Source organism: Spinacia oleracea, chromosome 1 (assembly GCF_020520425.1).
Source record: "Spinacia oleracea cultivar Varoflay chromosome 1, BTI_SOV_V1, whole genome shotgun sequence".
Lineage (NCBI taxonomy): Eukaryota > Viridiplantae > Streptophyta > Magnoliopsida > Caryophyllales > Amaranthaceae > Spinacia > Spinacia oleracea.
In genome coordinates, this window is record NC_079487.1 from 71,785,002 (window position 1) to 71,804,561 (window position 19,560).

A 19,560-nucleotide genomic window follows, 5' to 3' on the forward strand; every position below is an offset into this window, starting at 1 on the left:
CTGCCATGAATTCTAAACAACAAAGAACTCTACTGCATGAACATTAAACAAACAAATAATTCTACTACTGCATCTGTTTCTTCCCCTTCCCCTTTGCCTTCTGACTTTTTATTTCACTTGCTTCCACCTTTATTCTTTTATATGGGTTATCTATTATCGTGAGATCCTCTTCATCTTCAACATTTGAATCCAATCCAGCCCATCTCATGTCTTCTAATTCAGCAGGTGAGTCTTCAAGACAAGAATTTTCAGGATCAATATCCCATTTTCTAGAGGGACCTTGCTTGTAACTTTCAGAGAACCTAGACAAAAGACGAAGATTAGAATGGATGTAAACTAACTTATCTGCCGTTGAACAATTTAATCTGTTTCTTTTCAAGCTATGAACAAGCCCGAATGTACTCCAAGCCCTCTCTGCCAAAGAGCTACTAATGGGTTGAGCTAACACCTTCTTAGCCACCTCTGCCAATTCGGGAGTTTGTGATCCATACATAGACCACCAATCAATAGCTTCCATGGTGACAGCATCCATTTGGGCTTGTGGCAGTGAGTATATCCCTTTCTTCAACTGAAATTCAGTAAATTGATCACGTAACTTTTTTTCTTCATATTTGTCTTCAGTTATTTTCCCAAATGCTTCCATACAACCCATAACCACCTCTTTATCAAGATTAGGAGCCCTTCTAGTATACCCCCCAGGAGCAGGAGATTCTAAGTAAATCTTGTCATAAAAACGAGGTGAAAGAGCAAAACCTAAACAATGGAGAGGAATGGTCATCTTATCCCACCTTGTTACCAATATTGTTTCTACTTTAGCAAACTCAGAGACATATTTGCTATCCCTCATAATATCTTTTATTTCACCAATCATGTTATCCATTCTCTCATATATTTCCCCCATCTTAGGACCATCACCATCACAGAACTTCAGTAATTTGTAAAGTGGTTTGGTGAAACTTACAATTTCTTGAGCTTCACTCCAAAAATGTGGATCTTGAATAGTTCTTGTTATCAATTCACCCATAGCTCTTGTATCTGCATCTTGTCTCTTCAACCACTCTCTACATGCCTTGAAAACAATAGTAGTTTCAAGTGCGTCTCTACAAGAGAGTAACCTCTTCAACATTATGTAGTGACTGCCAAATCTGGTCTTTGCTACCTTCAATAAAATTCTAGTTGAACGAGCTTTAAACAATGCTAACAAGTATTTATGACTAGTGAAAAAATTCACCACTTCTTTTCCACATTTGTAAGTGCCTCGCATCCAATCAAAAGCAGCAGCAAGATCTTTAAATACCAAGTTCCAAGTATGACATACACATGGAGACCAGAATATGTGTTTGTGTACCTTTTCTATTTCTCTTCCAGCAGCTATGCAGTTCTTAGCATTGTCTGTCACCTTCCCTGTTTTCTCCACCGCATTGAATACTCCAGCATACATAAACATGGCACCTCTACTGTTTGTTGCAATGACATTGATAAGTTGATCACTTTTGCAATTAGACCAACCATCCGAGACAACAGATACACCATGAGTGTACCAAGTATCTTTTACTGGAGCCAAATCTTTTTCGACGCTCCTCTTACATTCATCAAGCAAAGTGGTACGTGCTTTCTCAAATGATGGTGATTTGTAACCTTTTGGAGCATTATTAATAGCATGTACCATCTCTTGCCACTGAGGGCTTCTTAGACAATTAAAAGCTATGGCATTTGCACAAATACACCTCATGATTTTCAAATCAACTGTTGCCCTTTCCATGGTCCCAAATGCTATTTCAAGTGGGGATCTGCTAGGAGTTGGTGTTGTATGTTTAATGAGGATTGAGTTCTTCAATCTTGCTGACACTTGCCCCGAACTTTCTGCATCTTTAACTTTCTGCATCACCTTTCTATATGCATCACGGTTGTTCAGCAGTGCAGAACAACGTTTAACGTCTGCTTTTATGCCGGGGCGCGATCCAAAAATATGGACATGCATTCTGGTATAGGAGCTTTTATGTGTTTCCTTGCAATGGTTGCAAGTCCACCACTTTGAACCTCCTGGATTCTTGCCTTCTACTTTTCTTGACAGGATTGTGATTTCACCATTTAACAAAGGCAGATAACTACGGCTTGTGTTTTTCACCTCCTGTTGTGGTGGAGGCGTTACTTCATCCCCAGAATCATCATCTTCACTTTCGAATCCCATGGCATCATCATTGTAAAGTATGGGATATTGATCTTCTTCTTCTTCTACTGGTTGTTGACTGACTTTCTTTTTCCCAAAAGCCATGTTAATTTGTAGAATATATTACAGACTTATGTAATCTGTATTACAAAGAAAGAGGAATTAGGTAGAAGCGTCTATATTGGTGTGCCTATATTGTTTATGGTTGATTCATTATATACCGTGAGAGTTGTGTAGTTTCCTTAAACCTTTGGAGTGAAATCAGTCAATCAGATCACCAGGCTTTCTTTTTTTTCCAAATCTGCCGATGATAAGAGTCCTAATTTCTTCAACTGGTTGTTTATATTATGTAAAGATTTAGGTGCAAAGATTTATTCCTTCTTTTTGTCCCCTTATTATGCGTAACAAATGGCTTATTATGCTTAACATACAAAATAGTAATGATTTTTCTTCCCTTAGACTCTGACTCTGACTTGTTTATGGGATTTTGTTATACTTATATGCAATATGCGGTTAACTTGATTGCATATAATTTGCTTTTTAAAATGATTTGCATATAATTTTAATGATTTGCGTATTCATGTGTCGTATAGTATTTACTATTGAAAACAAGTAACAACCAGTATTCTAGACTTCTAGCCTTGACAGGAAACTAGGAAATAAGGTTGCACCACTCAGTATAATGTCCTTATGTTTGTCACGCTCCACTCATGTTGCGTGTGTGCCAGACCGACAAAAAAAATTATGTTGGTGTTATTTTTGTTACTGACAATTTATTTTCTTGGTGTTAGAAGGCAAGGACGAGAGAACAACCACCTAGGAAGAATAAGAAGCAACCATTGTGCCCATCGATGGCAATGGATGATTTCCTTTTGACTGAACAACAAATGGATCCCGCTCAAGCACTACAGTTACAGCAAGAAGTGCAACGATTGGAACAAGACCGACAAACAGCTAGGCGCCCACTTTCTGCCATTGTTCCAATGGAAAACCAAGGAGAAAGTGATCTCTCACAACAAGGTTATTGTTTTCAAACACCACCTTTTTGGTTCATATCATATATTTTGTTCTGCTAAGTCTTATGATAAAAATGAATAAAAAAGGCTTTATACTGATGACATGTTAAGATAATGGGTGTTTCAGTGTTCTGTAACTGTGTGTCATGTGTCATGCAACAGCAAGCTGGAAACTATGGAACATTTGTTTTTTTAGTGTTCAGCTGAGGTGTGGAGCAGAATTCTGTGATTGATTGGCAGAGACAGTTCGATAAGGGGGAGCATAATTCTGTGTCTTATTATTTTTTTAAATTACCTGAAGGTCTTAAACTGGTAGATGGGTCTTATTATTCTTCAGTTTCAAACCAGATTTTTTTTCTTTGACATGATTAGAGTAAGAAGGCAAAGCATGCAAAAGTTGTATAATCCACTATCCCCATGACTTTTTCATACAATCATTTATCTTAGTTAAAAAAGTGGAAACATACCAAGGCCGAAATCACCAATTTTAATGTTATTCCGAGCATGAAAGAATATGTTATTTGACGTCAAGTCACGATGAATGATTCTATGCCGTGTATGTGTACTAATGGCAGGTCCTAAAAAGAAAGGCCGAGGCCCAACAAATTTGTTTGATGTCCATGCTCGCAAATGGGAAGACCGTATTGCTATTTATTGTAATGAGAAAGGACAACCAGTTGGACCTGAAAAGGCGAGGAAAGAGCTAACCAGATTCTTAGGAACCATTGCTCATGACTACAATTGGGCTCCCTTGACTTATACAAATTGGAAATCAGTTCCAAATAAGGATAAAATATGGGAATTCGTGAATGTAAGCTTCATTGTCTTACTTTACTAGCTCGATCCTTACACTTTAATTCTTTCCTTTTTATGTTATTTGTTATATTTTGATGTATAACAAAAAAATCATTATTTTAGAGCAAGTACATCCTTCCACCTGAATCTCAAGATTGGGTAATGGACACCCTTGATCAATCTTGGAGAGGATTCAAATGTGCGCTGAAAAAAAAACATTATTATAAGTATGACAATCTTGAAGATAGATTGAATGATGTTCCAGAAAGAGTGCCCGAAGAACACTACAAGACGTTCCTAGCTTATTGGGAGACGACCGCAGCAAAGGTACTAGATGATTATGATTTTGCTCTACTTTCATGCTCATTATTTGTTTTTTCTTTTGTTAAGCTTGGAGTCATATTAGGATGCTGCCTGGATATTTTTTTTTATTTTCTTTCGATTTTCTTTCATGTTTGGTATGTCTGGTACCCTGCTGGATATAACAAAAATAATGCTACTTAGTATTACTGTTTATACAATTTGGAGGGAGAGGAATCTCAAGCGTTTTCAGAATGTACAAACTGATGAATCTCTATTACTGAAGCAGATTCAGCTCAATACTTATATCAGATGCCTCCACTATCCTAAACTCTCTGGCTTAGTGCCTTAATTTTGGTCTCTGCTGGTTGAGTTTTGCTTCTGTTCGTTTAGTTGCGGACACAGTTCTGTTGCTTCTGCAGGGGCTTTTGGGTAGTGCTGGTCTGGTTTCAGGCTGCTAGCTTTGGCAGGCTGCAAATGTTGTTCTGTTGTGTCTGCATTCAGTTTTGTTTGTGTTGTCTTATTCCTGGTTTTCTCCCTGGATCTGGTGTTTAGGTGCAGTCAGTCTGTTTTCTTAGTTCAGCTAGTGTTTCTGCTGAGTGCGGTTTGTTTGCTGCTGGCTAGTGCTCTAGTTCCTGGTTCAGCGTGTGTTGATGGGCTTCTGGTTAAATTTTGTGTCCTGTTGCTGTTGCTTTATTGTTGTTTACTGCTAGGGATGCGGGTTGTGCTCCCGTAGCTTTTGTCTCTTTTGCGTTGTTTGGTTGTTGTGTTGGTTTTTTTTCTTCCCTTTGGTAATAAAATATCTCTATTTTACCCAAAAAAAAACAAAAAAGAGCAGAATAGTGAATAGTTGGCTTCTTAAAAAATCATCAGATGTTTTTGTATCTTTTAATTTAAAGAAAAGAAAGGTTTGACTATATGATGAAGTGTCTTCATGGTGCATGATTACAGTACACCTGCTCATATCCTCATACAACACTCAAAATATAACCTAATTCTCTAAAATTACCTGTTTCAAGATATGCTCATTATTTGTTTTTTCTTTTGTTAGAAAACAAGTTTGCAGAATTCAGAAAATCGTCGAGAACTAGACAACATGCACACAGTTGGTCCTGTTTCTTTCGCCATGAAGCATGAAGAGATGGTGCGATATGCAATTCATATTGAGCTTAATTATAATGGTTTTGTAATGAAAAACTGATATATTTTGTTTTTCTTATAATTCATTTCTTAGTTACGGAAAGATGGTGTTGCACCATCAAAAAGAAAGATGTTTGAAGAGACTCGACGACGAAAGGAAGGAAAAACATATGATCGGCCTTATGATGATACTGAACAGAAGATAGTAATTATTATACAATTCTTGTATTTTAATATACATACAAACTAGCTATTGTATCATACACATTGAATTAACCAACTTATTTTCTTTAATATAGCAAGCAATGAGGAAGTTGGAAGCTTTGCAAGATGGACAAAGCAGTGATTCTCGTAAGGATTCATTTGTTGAAGTAATGGGGAATACACGTCGGGGATCAGAGCTGTTAGTTGGACGTGGTGTCACTCGTATGAAGCTGAAGGAGAAGAAAACTAGTACTTCTTTGATTTTACCAGAGGAAGTCATGGAGAACATTAAAACTGCTGTTATTGCTGATGTGCAGAAGGATATAAGTGCTGAAAAAGAAGAGTTAGCAAAAGAAAAGGAAGTCCATGCTGCACAAGTTGCTACAGAAGCTGCTGATATGCAAAGAAAGTCAAAGGAACTTGAATTAGAGGCCTTAAAACTACAACAAATGCGTAGGGAATTTGAAAGTCAACAAGAGAATATTACTCTTGATGTGATAGCTCTGTCAATTGCACAACTACGCCAAAAAGATCCTAGTTTGACACCTCAAATGATTGAAAAAGCTATAGTGTCAGCCACTGCAGATGGTCCATAGCATATAGGTTTCTTACCTATTGGTATGTTTTCTAATTCATAATATTCCTTCTCCTTATTTTTGTGCACCTGTTCCACAACGCAGTATTTTGCCTTCAAAACGCAGGAATGCTAAATTGTGAAATAATACAAAGAACATCAATAATGATCAAACCTTAGTAGGTTTAGAAAGCTATCATATCAATTCATCAAGGCATTATATATGTTCATGAAATGATTGAAGGTGTACAACAATATGTTCATGCAATAAATTGACAAGTACATATATCTGATCCGGTGGACCAAAGATCAATGGGGTCCATAATATATGTTTGATCGATCCATTTTTGGAGTTGGGTATTCAATATTGGCCCTATTATTAATATGAATTATCGGTTTTTCCCTAAAATGAGAGTTTAGTATAGACGTATAGTTATGGTAGAAAAATGAGAGTTCAGTATAGAAATATAGTTATGGGAAAGTTTATTAATGTATAACCTGTGATTAGTGTGATAAGTCTGTAACCACTTTCTGAAATTCGTGTCTATACATTGAGCCAAGTATATAAAGGAGTACGTACTCCGTAATATGATACGGATTAATGTGATATGACCACAAAACTAGCTAGTTGTTGATACGAATGATGTATCACGTCATTGCAACTAAGCAAATGCAAGAGAATGTTGTTAACTTAACTTAATCGTTGGTAAATGAAACTGAGAATAGAAAGTATATGTTTTGATTCATTTATGTTTTGGCTTTATCTGTTGAAAGACGAGTCCATGAGAATTGTTTGGATGTCATAAACTGATAACTTTCAACTGCTAACAAATATGGCCCTTTTTTTTATGGGGCAGCAATCACTTGGGTTTTTTTCCAACTAAACAATTGCCCCACTCAGAAAAAGGAATGAGCTTTGAATGGTCCTAATTGGTAATTTCACCATGTACTTGGACGATTTCACCATAATTACTCCATGAATGTCCCTTCTGTTTTGTGCTTTAGCATAAATGCCATAAGGTGCTTATCGCCATATGGGCTGTTGATTGGTGCCTACTGTGTTTGTGAAATGGCATATAGAACCAGTTTTAAGGACTGCATGAAGTTGACCTCTTTTTTCTTTTGTTTTGCAAAAATCTTAGCTTGTTGTATATCATAGGTTGCCTTTGTAAACTTATTTGGTTAACAAGTTCATTCCTATTTTTTAAGGTTTATCTTTTGTCATTCATGTTGAGCTTCTTTTTTCTTAAATATTTGGATTTTATTCATTGATATTGAATTCTTATTAAAATTTTATACTTGATTTGTTTGTTGTGCAGGATGGTGCATATAGTCAAGAAGTATGAGCTACTTTAAATATGTGGAGATTTATAGGGAACATAAATATTAGACAGGTTTTAAGAAATAAAGCTAACGTATAGAGATTATTGCAGGATTATTTAATTTTAATGGAGGTAGTTTTAGAACATTTTTTGAACCATTCAGACAATTGTAATAGATATTATTATTCTTATGAATTTACAAAATTTTAACTTATTTGTTATGAAAATCTTATTATATGTAGTTGACATTTATTACAGGTATATGGATAACTAAATCCATTGAGAATATAGCTATAGATCAATTGAAAACTTTGTATTACAGGTATATGGATAACTAAATCCATTTGAGAATGTAGCTATAGATCAATTGAAAGCTTTGTATTACAGGTATATGGATAACTAAATCCATTTGAGAATGTAGCTATAGATAAATTGAAAGCATATAAACTCAATTTAAAGCGTTGCCATAAGCTAAATTGAAACCGTTGCTGTAAGCTCAATTGAAAGTGTTGCCATAAGCGCAATTGAAAGTGTTGCCATAAGCTTAATTGAAAGCGTTACCATAAGCTCGATTGAAAGTGTTGCTATAACTAAAACTAAAAGTGTTGCCATAACTCGATAGAAAATGTTGCTATAGGTACAATTAGATGTGTTACCATAAGTGTAAGAAAGTGTTGCTTTAGTTTTAAACTCCAACCAACAACCAACTAATAAGTGTTGCCTTAAGTTAGCAAAAACCGTTGCCTTAAACGTGTAAATGTTGGCTTAAGTTGTTGAATAACTGTTGCCTTAGGTTAAAAGTGTTGCCTATAAAAAGCGTTGCCATAGTTAATTATGGCAACAGTTTATCATAATTGTTGCCTAAAACCGGGAAACTGTTGCCATAAACTTATAGCAACGCCCCCTATTGGTAACGGTTTTTTAACCGTTGCTATAGGCCTATTGCAACGTTTAATTGATCTATGGTAACTGTTTATTGCCGTTGCTATAAGCCTATTTTGTAGTAGTGTATGTTGGTTAGATTTTAAGTGAACTAAAATTCTTAATCATGCAACATAATCAAGCCACAATCTCATGCATAATTAAGACATATTTAAAGCAATAAATAACTTAAAGCATGCATAAGATATAAATGTGATCTAGTATGACCCGACTTCATCTTGAATCTTCAACTTCAAACTCCGTCTTGAAAATGGATTGGAAACTCCGTCTTGAATTTCACCATGGGAGGCGTCATTTTTTCTTCAAATAGGATAAGCTATAATTGAAACTAATTGCAACTATTTGATGGTACGCAGACCATATTTAAAATTAAAAACTTTGGTGCATTAGACCAATTTTACATTCAAATTAATGGTACGGAGACCATATTTACTATCTTGTTTGGGTCATACTAGTCACTTTCCATAACTTGCAAAACAGTACATTTACAATATACCATTCACCCATTCATTTATCAATGAATGGAGAACATAGCAAGTTAGTAAAACTTATTATGCATCACATAAATATTTGCAACAATTAATCAAGGCTTCCAATAATCTACAAATTATTCAATCCTTATTAATTCTAATCGAGTTGTTTTAACCTTAAAGGAATGTAGACCTAATCAAGAATCTATATCTATTACTATATACTAAAAGAGACACCAGGAATGACACGTGTCATTTCCTGGTGCGATTTTTTCCCGCCAAAACATTTTTATATTTTTTTACTTTAAAATAAATAAATTACATTACGTTTTTTTAGGAAACTAAGATAAAAATATATTTTAATTACCATAGATGTGTACTGCATAATATATTATTGGAGGAAAGCTAAATCAATATTATTTTTTCCTTTATGATATAGTTTTATTTATTTATCATCAAAACTTTTTAATCTGATAAGAAATATAAAAAATATTGATAAATGAACTTCTAATGTTAGTCTACTATTAATAATATAATACATGGTAACTGGTAAGTAAGAATGTTAATTAAAATAATACATGGTAAGTAGACTAACATATAAGTTTATTTATCAAGATTTTACTCAATTCAAAATATGTTGTATTTGACTAACTCGGTTATGCTCGGGTCTTTTCGAAAATTAGTCTTTGGTCATCCGGGTTTGGTTAACGTTGTTAGATCTTTCTACATACAAGTAAACAACTATAATTTTTAACTTTGTATAGTAATATGCAAATTTAGTTCATTTGAATATTTTTTTTACACAACTTTGAATTTATATTTTTTCATATATCCTTTTTACTTTCATGTTTTCCTAATATCACAAGTATTTTAGTTACTATTAAAATAACAAATTGTTTCAGTAGTAACCGTGCGTTGCACGGGCCCTAAACTAGTATTATACTAAAAGAGAGGAAATCAACGTGCTGATGACAAATGTCACTACATGATTCGCCTCTCTTATAAATTAATAAAGTAATTAAAATTATGTTGTTTTATTTAAGGAAAGATATGCGCTAGATAATATATTATTGTTTTCCAATATTAATCTTAAAGATTCTTTTAATAATATACATTCTAAGAATACTAAATAAAAATAGAAAATTTAAAAAAAATATACACAAGTAAATATTTTATTCCCGTGTTTATGTAAACGTTACGTAAATATGGTGCACTAAATATTTAAAATGAATATTCTGCAAAATATAGCATAAAATATACTCATAAGTTTTCAGGATACTACCTGTAAAGATGACATGTTTCATGTCTTATTTATTTATTTTAATCTAAATATTAATATCATTAACTTTTGAAATATGGTACATAATACAAGACATTATAATGTACTATGTATCTATCTATCTATATGCTATACTAAAGGAGAGGGTACCTCAATGTAGTGCTAATAAACACATGTTATTTTTAATTTTACTTTTCATTTTTATTGCTTAAATATATACCATTTATATTACTATATATAGATCACACAATCTATGTTATTGAATATAGGTAAAATAATATCTATTTACTAAATTAAAGAAATTATTTTAATTAAAGATTTTATTGACTTCTATTGTCCATATACCACAAAGGTAATATGGAAAATGATACAGAGAGAGTGCATTCTATATACATTTCGTAGTATAATATTGTTGAAATTATAATATGACTATTATTAAATTATACGTACTCCAACTACCTAGTACTTATAAGAAAAGAATATCAAATATTATTTTAAAAAAGCATTTTCTTTGTTTATTTTTTATTTGCAACATTTCCTTAAAACGGAAAAATTGCAACACACTATAAATGGAAAACTATTTTGTATGATTTTATATTTCACCATCACTTTAATATATTTATTAATTATAATATCTCAAACACCAAAAAAAATAATGGAACCCATTTTCGGTTATACCCTTATATTAAAGAACTTTGATTCCTTCTTATTTAAGGGTGAAAAAGTGTACGTTCCTACTACATAGAAACGGAAAAAGTTATCTTAAAAAGATCACTTCCCAACTCTTTCACAATTCTTTTATTCAGTAGTCCTTCCGTCCGATCCCTTTATTTGCATCATATTCATCTTTGGTATATCCGTTTGAGATTACTCTATACATTAAACGAACAATTTTCCCACTTGCTCTTTCTCTCTTTCTCTATCTCTTCTGTCATTGACCACTTTATCAACTCATGTGCATTTTTTACACTCAATTCTTAATGAAGTAAATTTTGGCCATGGGACAATCAAAAGGGTTGGACTGAGTTTATTAGACAGTTAACCGAATAGGTAACGTCATGTAATATTGACCAAATATAGATATGTTACATTGTTAGTGGGGTGGGTTTTTGGGAGACCCTTATGCAACACCCCAAGTGGGAAGGGAATTGGAGGAAAGTTTAATTTGGTGGGTGATGCAGATAAAAAAGTATATGCCTCAGGTGACAATGCAATGATGAATTTTAAATTGTACCCTCCCAATTACTCGCATATCCTTCATCTAATTCATTGTGAATAGTAATTTTAACAACTAACCTACATATTATAACATTTTATTTATTTATTCAACTACACTAATAAGACAACCAAATTGGCAAATACTCTAAAATAGAGTTTTAAAATTGAAAACTACCAAAAAACAAGGTATATGGTGGGTTTGGATAAAACGGTGGGTGATGGAGAGAGAATGAATTTTATTTTATAGATGGGTAGCATACATATTGTGGGTGGCAGGGATAAGAATGAGATTTTAGGTGGGTACGAGTGTGGAGGGACAATCCTCCGTACCCGCCACGCCTTAACTAAAAGTCATCTGATAAAGTAAAATGATGTGTGTAAGTGTTATGTGATCGGATAATAATGTAAATGATGGGGCGAGTATTTGGTGAGTAGATGAGAATAACTATAGTAATAAAGGGTATATGAAAATAAACTATAGAAATAAAAGGTATATGAGGATAAGGTGATGAGTGAGAATGAAAGTAATTTTATCTACATACCCTTATTTGTTTTATTTTTATTTTTTTTAATAAATAAGATATAAAATACGGCAATGACAAATCTAACCATAATTAATTTTAATTAAAAAATATCTACAAGCTCTATTTTGATTAATTGTCAATAAATATAGTTTAGATTTCGTGCAAATTTAATATTTTGCGTAACAGATTATAAATCGTGCATCGCACGGGTATTATACTAGTTTAATGACTAAAAGCTCCCGCTAAAACCAAGAAATTTACATGCTTTACAAATTTTAAACATAAAATTGTATTTCCTAGTCCAACAGCAAACTTACAATTTTAATTAAAATTTAAAGCTCATATAAAATAATATTTAAATCTTTTACTTTATTTTCAGTTGATTAAAATTAACTAATTTAAATTTTATCAAGGTTTTAATTTTAGTAAAATAATTAGTATAAATAAATTTAAAATAATTAAATTATTCAAAATTAAATTCCGAGAAAAAATTAAATTATGAAATTAAACTTAATTAAAATCGTTTTCAACCGAAAAATTAAAACGAACCAAAGGGCCAAGACAAAGCCATAGGCTTCCGCCCATGCCTTGTCGAGGCCTTGTAGTAGTAGCGCCCATGGGCCGCGTGCACGAGTGCATCGCCCATGGCCTTCCACTTCGATGGTCGTTGCGCAAACATCGAGCAAGCCACGCATAGCACGCAGCAAGCCGAGCAAGCCACGCACTACGCGCAGCAGGCATCCCTCGCGGGGGCGAGGCATCGCTCGCTGGTGCGAACCAGCGCGCGCGGGCTCGGATGCTTGCAGCCTTCGCTTGCCTATCTCTCACATGCACACCGCACACACCGCATTGCAGGGCAGCCCCCGCGCGCGTGAGCCCGTGCCTTGCTCGCTGCCTAGTACCGCATGGGCGACGAGTTCCCTTGCTCGTCGTCGCATGCCCGCACTATGAAACACCCCTTAAGGGTAACACTTAGCTTCCATTGCTTCGTGCGTGCAAGATTCGTGAACGATTTTCATAAAAATCAAAACTTTTATAATTTAAATTTATTGACAAATTAATATATAGCTCATATTAATTTCATAAATTTAGGTGAAAAATCAAAAATTTATTATTCAAATTAATTTTCGATTATATTTATTTTTATGGATTCAAATCTAGGTCATAAAATTTTAAAACTTTTCAATTTTAACAAATTTAATGGTGGTTTTTTAATCATAGGATCCTAATTAAATTGCTAATTAATTATGAAAATCAAAGCAAATTCTAAATTATTCGAATTTCAACAAATTAATTACAATTACAAATTAGGTTGTATAATTAACAAGATTAGGCTTTAAAATTGTTAAACATATACAGTAGGCCAATCATAGATTCAAGATTTACATACAAGATTCGCAAATATTTAATTTAACATCATAAAAATTATAAATTTTGCGTTCGAAAAGTTAAAACCTCCAAAAAGTCATAGTTAGGCTTCGAATTTGGGAATTCTGGATTCGGCACCAAATCTTTGATTTTAGTCAAAATTTTAAAACGTCGTTTACATGCGAAATTCACTATAAAATTATGCGATTCCAACCATTATTGACTAAACTGCCGAAAAATCCTGCGAACATATAATAAAATAATCGCACGAATTTGCAATTAATTACCCCTTTAATTTATTGCAAATTTATAAAATTTAACCATGTTTACTATAATTGATTGTGGAATTAATTAGAGGCTCGTGATACCACTGTTAGGTTATGACAAATATAAATCATATATTTCATGCGAAAAAATCAAAAAGCCAGGAATCCAAATTAATTGCGACATATTCAATTAGCATAATTTAGGATACATACATGTGACGCGTGCCTTCGCTAGCTGCTCCCGAACCGAACAAGAACAAGTTTAGGACTCCAAATGTCTCACCTCCATAGATAGTCCACAACACGTTCGGATCCGCCTTAGATTCAATTAACTAGAATATTATCTAAGGTATTATGTTTTATTCGAAAGCTTAGTTATTAGTTTTAGACAAATTATCAAATTCGTTTAAACTTAAACTATATAAATACTTGTTGATTGTGATGTATAAATTGTGATTATGAATCACCTATTTATAGGGAGGAAATATCGGACTTACATTTCCACTAGGATTCAAATAACTAATTCTATCAGAATTCTAGTTAAATTAATCCATTAGAATTTAACGTTTAATTAAACACTAAACATTTAATTCTTGAGGAATTAGGAAAACGATTAAGCAATCCTAAACGAACAAGGATTAGTAGCATTGCACACACACACACGCAGCCCATAAGGCCACGGTGCGCGGCTCAGCCCAAGGCAGGCTGGCAGCACGCGTCCCATCCTTGGGCGCTGCTGCTGGGCCTAACCTGGCTCGCTTGCTGCGGGCTTGGCCATGCCTTGCTCGCTGCTCGCGGGCCTCGCAAGCCTTCCTGCGCGTGGGCTCCGCTAGGCGCGGGCCTAGCTTCGTGCTGGGCCTTGCGTCTAGCAAGCTCGTCCGACGAACGTTTCATTCGTCGCGCTTCCGATTCGTTTTCCGATTCCGGAATTCATTTTCGATTCGAATAATATTTAATATTTCCGATTCCGAAATTTATTTTCGTTTCGAACAAATATTTGATATTTCCGATTCCGGAATTTATTTTCGAATCCGACAATATTTCCGATTCCCGTAATATTTCCGTTTCCGGCAATATTTCCGATTCCGACAATATTTCTATTTCCAATAATATTTTTCGATACGTACCATGTTTCCGTTTCCGGCAACATCTATGACTTGGATAATATTTATATTTTCGTTACGATCCATATTTTCGTTTCCAGCAATATCATCGTTTCTGGAGTATTCATATTTTGCCTTTTGACGATTTCAGCTCCCACTGGAACCGAGATTCCGAATATTCATAATTAGAATATTTAATTCACTTAAATACTTGATCCGTTCACGTACTATTTGTGTGACCCTACGGGTTCAGTCAAGAGTAAGTTGTGGATTAATATGATTAATTCCACTCGAACTGAAGCGGCCTCTAGCTAGGCATTCAGCTCACTTGATCTCACTGAATTATTAACTTGCATAATTAATTAATACTGAACCGCATTTATTAGACTTAGCATTGAATGCATACTTGGAACAAGGGCATTATTTCCTTCAAGCCCTTCGACGGCGACCTGAACCATTCTCCCGCCACTTCAGTTAGCGTGGTTGGAAAGTACCTGCACCAACACGCTTCGGATTGGGGGCACAAAGACATTTGCTGCTCGTACGAAGTTATGTGGTCTCATGGATCGGTGGTCCCGTTGTATATTAGGTGCGCGGGCAGCCTTACCTTCGGGATCTCTTCCAGTACCATCTCTTTGATGAATGGGGATGATGGCGAGTCATAATTTTCCTCCATAGCCTAGCTCTGATTCCGCCACTCCTCAAGGTCTCGGCGCGAGAATGCTCGGGCGTGCGTCGTGGGCTAGGAGTTCTGTCATGCCTCCTCCTTCTTCTTCCAGCAGTTTGGCTACTAGTTTCGGGTCGATCGTCAGACCTTCTCGAATTGCCAATCCTCTCGTGAACCGATGGTCTCAACCTGCTGAGCACAAAGCTTCGGATCCGAGTATCTTGACTTGTAGTTTTGCTTCTAAAAGTTTGTGGGGTGGGCGATCTGAACCACTCTGGTTTCTGTTGAGCCCTTTCTTTAGTGTCCCACGTACCTTCCATCCACCTTGACGTTAGATGAGTTCCTGTCAGCGGTGGGAGTGTTTGATCAGATCTAGGGATCTCCCCGCTAGGTGGTGGGTCCAGGTTTATCCGTCGCCTTGTCCTCTTCCGCTCGCGGCGGTCATTTGCCAACCCTTGTTCCTTTTTGTTGAAAATGAATTTTTGCATTATGGTTATGGCTGCGACGATCTCTTTCCGTGTAGGGATTGGAGGTCTAGAAGATACGGTAGTGTTAGCCTGGCTCGGTTGCGGTTGCACCATCGACCGTGGGCGTATCTCTGACTGGACACGCACCTCTACTTCGGACTCCGAGTCCGTATGAACACTGAAATTTACCATTTTTAGAGCAAAATGGTTGATTTCTCAAGGCTTTGAAGTGTCTTCCCCACAGACGGCGCCAAATTGTTCCGGTGTTGAAACAATGGGGCTTCGGATGAAGGCCTTATTCGTTGTAGTGGAAGATATTGCTTGCTTGGATGAGTTGTGTCCGAATTTACCTGCACAATGAACAATGTAACTGGCCCCGTGGGTGTTCCGAGTCCGTATGAACACTGACATTTGCCATTCTTGGCATATAAATTTAATTCACTTGCAGTCTTTGTAGTCTCGGCTTCTTGTTAGCAACTTGTTTTGGTCTAACAAGTTTGAATAATCTCGTCAAAAAAAAGTGGCTAGTTAGCTTAACATAATATTTTCCTTAAAAGAATAGTAAGTTCAGAGAAGAGACTTATTTAGATAAGTTAGTCTATGTCTACAGAAGTATAAGTTCAGCTCACTTATACTGTTTGTGGTGTAGATGAGTTAGTTTATGCCTACAAAGTACAAAGTTCAACTCACTTGTACTGTTTGTGGTCTCGCTAGTATCTCTATTAAAATCACCACATACAAGACGAGAAAGCTATATATCTATGACAAATAAATAAAGGAGTGACAACGGCAATTGACGTTTGTTGCTTCATTCAATGTTGAGTATTAATCAATCATTCGATTCATACCATATAACCTTGATGATGTGTGACACTGATATGTTAAATTTTTTTGCTGCAGAGAGCAGTAGCCCTGATATCAGCAGGTGCGGGAGCTGCAGCAGCCATAGTGTACTTGGCACACAAGGGAAACAACTGAAGGAAATAATGCCCTTGGTCCAAGTATGCATTCTATGTTAAGTCTAATAAATGCGGTTCAGTATTAATTAACAAGTTAATAATTCAGTGAGATCAAGTGAGCTGAATGCCTAGCTAGAGGCCGCTTCAGTTCAAGTGGAATTAATGATATTAATCCACAGCTTACTCTTGACTGAACCCGTAGGGTCACACAAATAGTACGTAAACGGATCAAGTATTTAATAGCATTAAATACTCCATCTATGAATATTCGGAACCGACGGATCTTGGTTTCAGTGGGAGCTAAGATCGTCACAGGCAAGGAATGAATACTCCGGAAACGATGATATTGCCGGAAACGGAAATATGGATCGTATCGGAAATATAAATATTATCCAAGTCGTAGATGTTGCCGGAAACGGAAACATGGTACGTGTCGGAAAATATTATCGGAAATGGAAATATTTCCAGAATCGGAAATATTGCCGGAAACGGAAATATTGTCAGAATCGGAAATATTACCGGAATCGGAAAATAATTCCGGAAACGGAAATATTAAATATTTGTTCGAAACGGAAATTAATTCCGGAATCGGAAATATTAAATATTGTTCGTATCGGAAATGAATTCCGGAATCGGAAAATTTAATCGGAAGCGCATCGTACGAATAAGCATCGGACGAGGCCTGCCGGACGAGGCCCAGCACGAAGCCAGGCCATCGCCCAGCAAGCCAAGCGCGCCGCACAAACAGCCACGCCAGGCCCAGCGCAAGGCCAGGCCCAGCAGGCTGCGCGCAGCGCGCAGCGCGCACAGCGCGCACAGCACGCGCAGCGCACAGCGCGCGCGGGCGCTGAGTGGGCTGCTGCTCGCGCGCACGCATGGGGCCCATCGTGGCTGCCGTGCGTGTGTGTGCAAGTGTTTGTGTTCGTGCACGTTTCCTAAAACATGCAGAGTTCGGTTAATGATTAAATTCCTAATTCTATTTGATAAATTAATTAAATTAGAGTTCTTATAGGATTCTAGGTTTAATTAATTTGTATCTGAATAGGATTTCGATTCCCTTTCCATACCGCTATAAATATGAGGCTAGGGCTCACAATTTATAACACAAGTTTAAAAAGTATTCAAAGTGAGTTTTTGAGAGAAAAATTCAGTCACACATTTGCCTATAAAGTGCCGAAAATAATAGTACCTTAAGGGCGATTCTAGTTGGTCAATCTTAAGGCGGATCCGGACGTGCTGTGGACTATCTACGGAGGGACGACACTTGGAGTCCTAAAGACTTGTTCTTGTTCGGTTCGGGCGCAGCTAGGGAAGGCACGCAGCAAAGAGTATGCATCTAATCTATGCTAAATGATTATGTGTAAATAATATGTTTTCCTGGGTTTATGGTTTTTCCGCATGATTTATGAGTTGTCATATGTATCATAACCTAACAGTGGTATCACGAGCCCCTTATTATTTTCATAATCTAAATTGCATGAACATGGTTAAATATTACAAATTTGCAAGAATTAAAAGGGGTAATTAATTTTCGTAATTGTTAATTAATTGCAAATTGCGTTTATTTAATTATACGTACGCAGTTTTTCGGCAGTTTCTTCGTTACTCATCCGAATTGAGTGATTTTTGTGTCAATTCCGCATGTAAAAAGCATTCTAAAATTTTGACTTTTGAACCCAGAATTCTCAAATTCGAAGCCTAACTATGACTTTTCGAAGGTTTTAGTTTTTCGAATGCAAAATTTCGTAAATTTAAGATGTTAAATTAAATATTTGCGATTCTTGTTGATAAATCTTGAATTTTTGATTGACCTACTGCATATGTTTAACAAGTTTGAATGCCTAGTCTTGTTAATTATGCAATCTAATTTGTAATTATGATTAATTTGTTGAAAATTAGAATAATTTAGAATTAATTTGATTTTCATAATTAATTATAATTTAATTAGAAACCTATGATTAGAAACCACCATAAAAATTGTAAATTTACGATAAATTTTAAATTTTTTTGACCTAGACTTGAATCCATAACAATCGGAAATCAATTGGATAATAAATTTTCGATTTTTCGCCCTAAAATTATGAAATTAATATTATTTATTAATTTGTCATTAATTTTAAATATAAATTTTAAATTTTTATGCGATTCGTTCATATAACTTGCACGCACGAAGCAATGGACGCTTCGTGTTACCCTTAAGGGGTGTTGTATAATGCGGGCATGCGACGACGAGCAAGGGAGCTCGTCGCCCGTGCGGCACGAATGCAATGAGCAAGGGCGTAGTGCACGAGCACAAGGCAGCAGCCCTGCCTTGTGTCGTGTGCCACGACCAATGGACGAATGGGCATGGGCGTAGGGCGAGCCAAGGCAGTCGCGTGTGGGCAGCAAGCGAGCTGCGCCACAACGCGCGTTGCCTCGCACAAGAGCGCGCAGCCTCGCGCGCAGCGAGCGCAAGCTCGCGTGCCACGAGCGCTGCGCCTAGCATTGCTCGCGCGCACAGCGAGCGATGTCGCCCGCCCAGCGAGCGATGTCGCCCGCCCAGCGAGCGATGTCGCGCGCCCAGCGAGCGATGTCGCGCGCCCAGCGAGCGATGGCTCGCGCGCCCAGCGAGCGATGTCGCCCGCCCAGCGAGCGATGTCGCGCGCGCACTGCGAGCGATAGCCCGCGTGCGATGAGCGCTGGCGCGCGCAGCGAGCACCAATGCGTGCGGAGGCTTGCGATAGGGATGCAGCAGCTATGCGACGAGCGCATGGGCTGCGCGCACATGGCCAGCAAT

At 36.4% G+C, this 19,560-nt stretch overlaps 1 protein-coding gene across 1 annotated transcript; it reads right to left on the bottom strand.

Annotated features, from left to right (window-relative positions):
* Positions 1-64: 64 nt before the first annotated feature.
* Positions 65-2,275, bottom strand: LOC110780995 (uncharacterized). The gene has a single exon (XM_021985262.2). The coding sequence runs from the start codon at positions 2,273-2,275 to the stop codon at positions 65-67; it is 2,211 nt and encodes a 736-aa protein (XP_021840954.2).
* Positions 2,276-19,560: the final 17,285 nt, after the last annotated feature.

Coding starts and splice junctions, on each gene's coding strand:
- LOC110780995 (XM_021985262.2), bottom strand. CDS start 2,275: ATGGCTTTTGGGAAAAAGAAAGTCAGTCAACAACCAGTAGAAGAAGAA.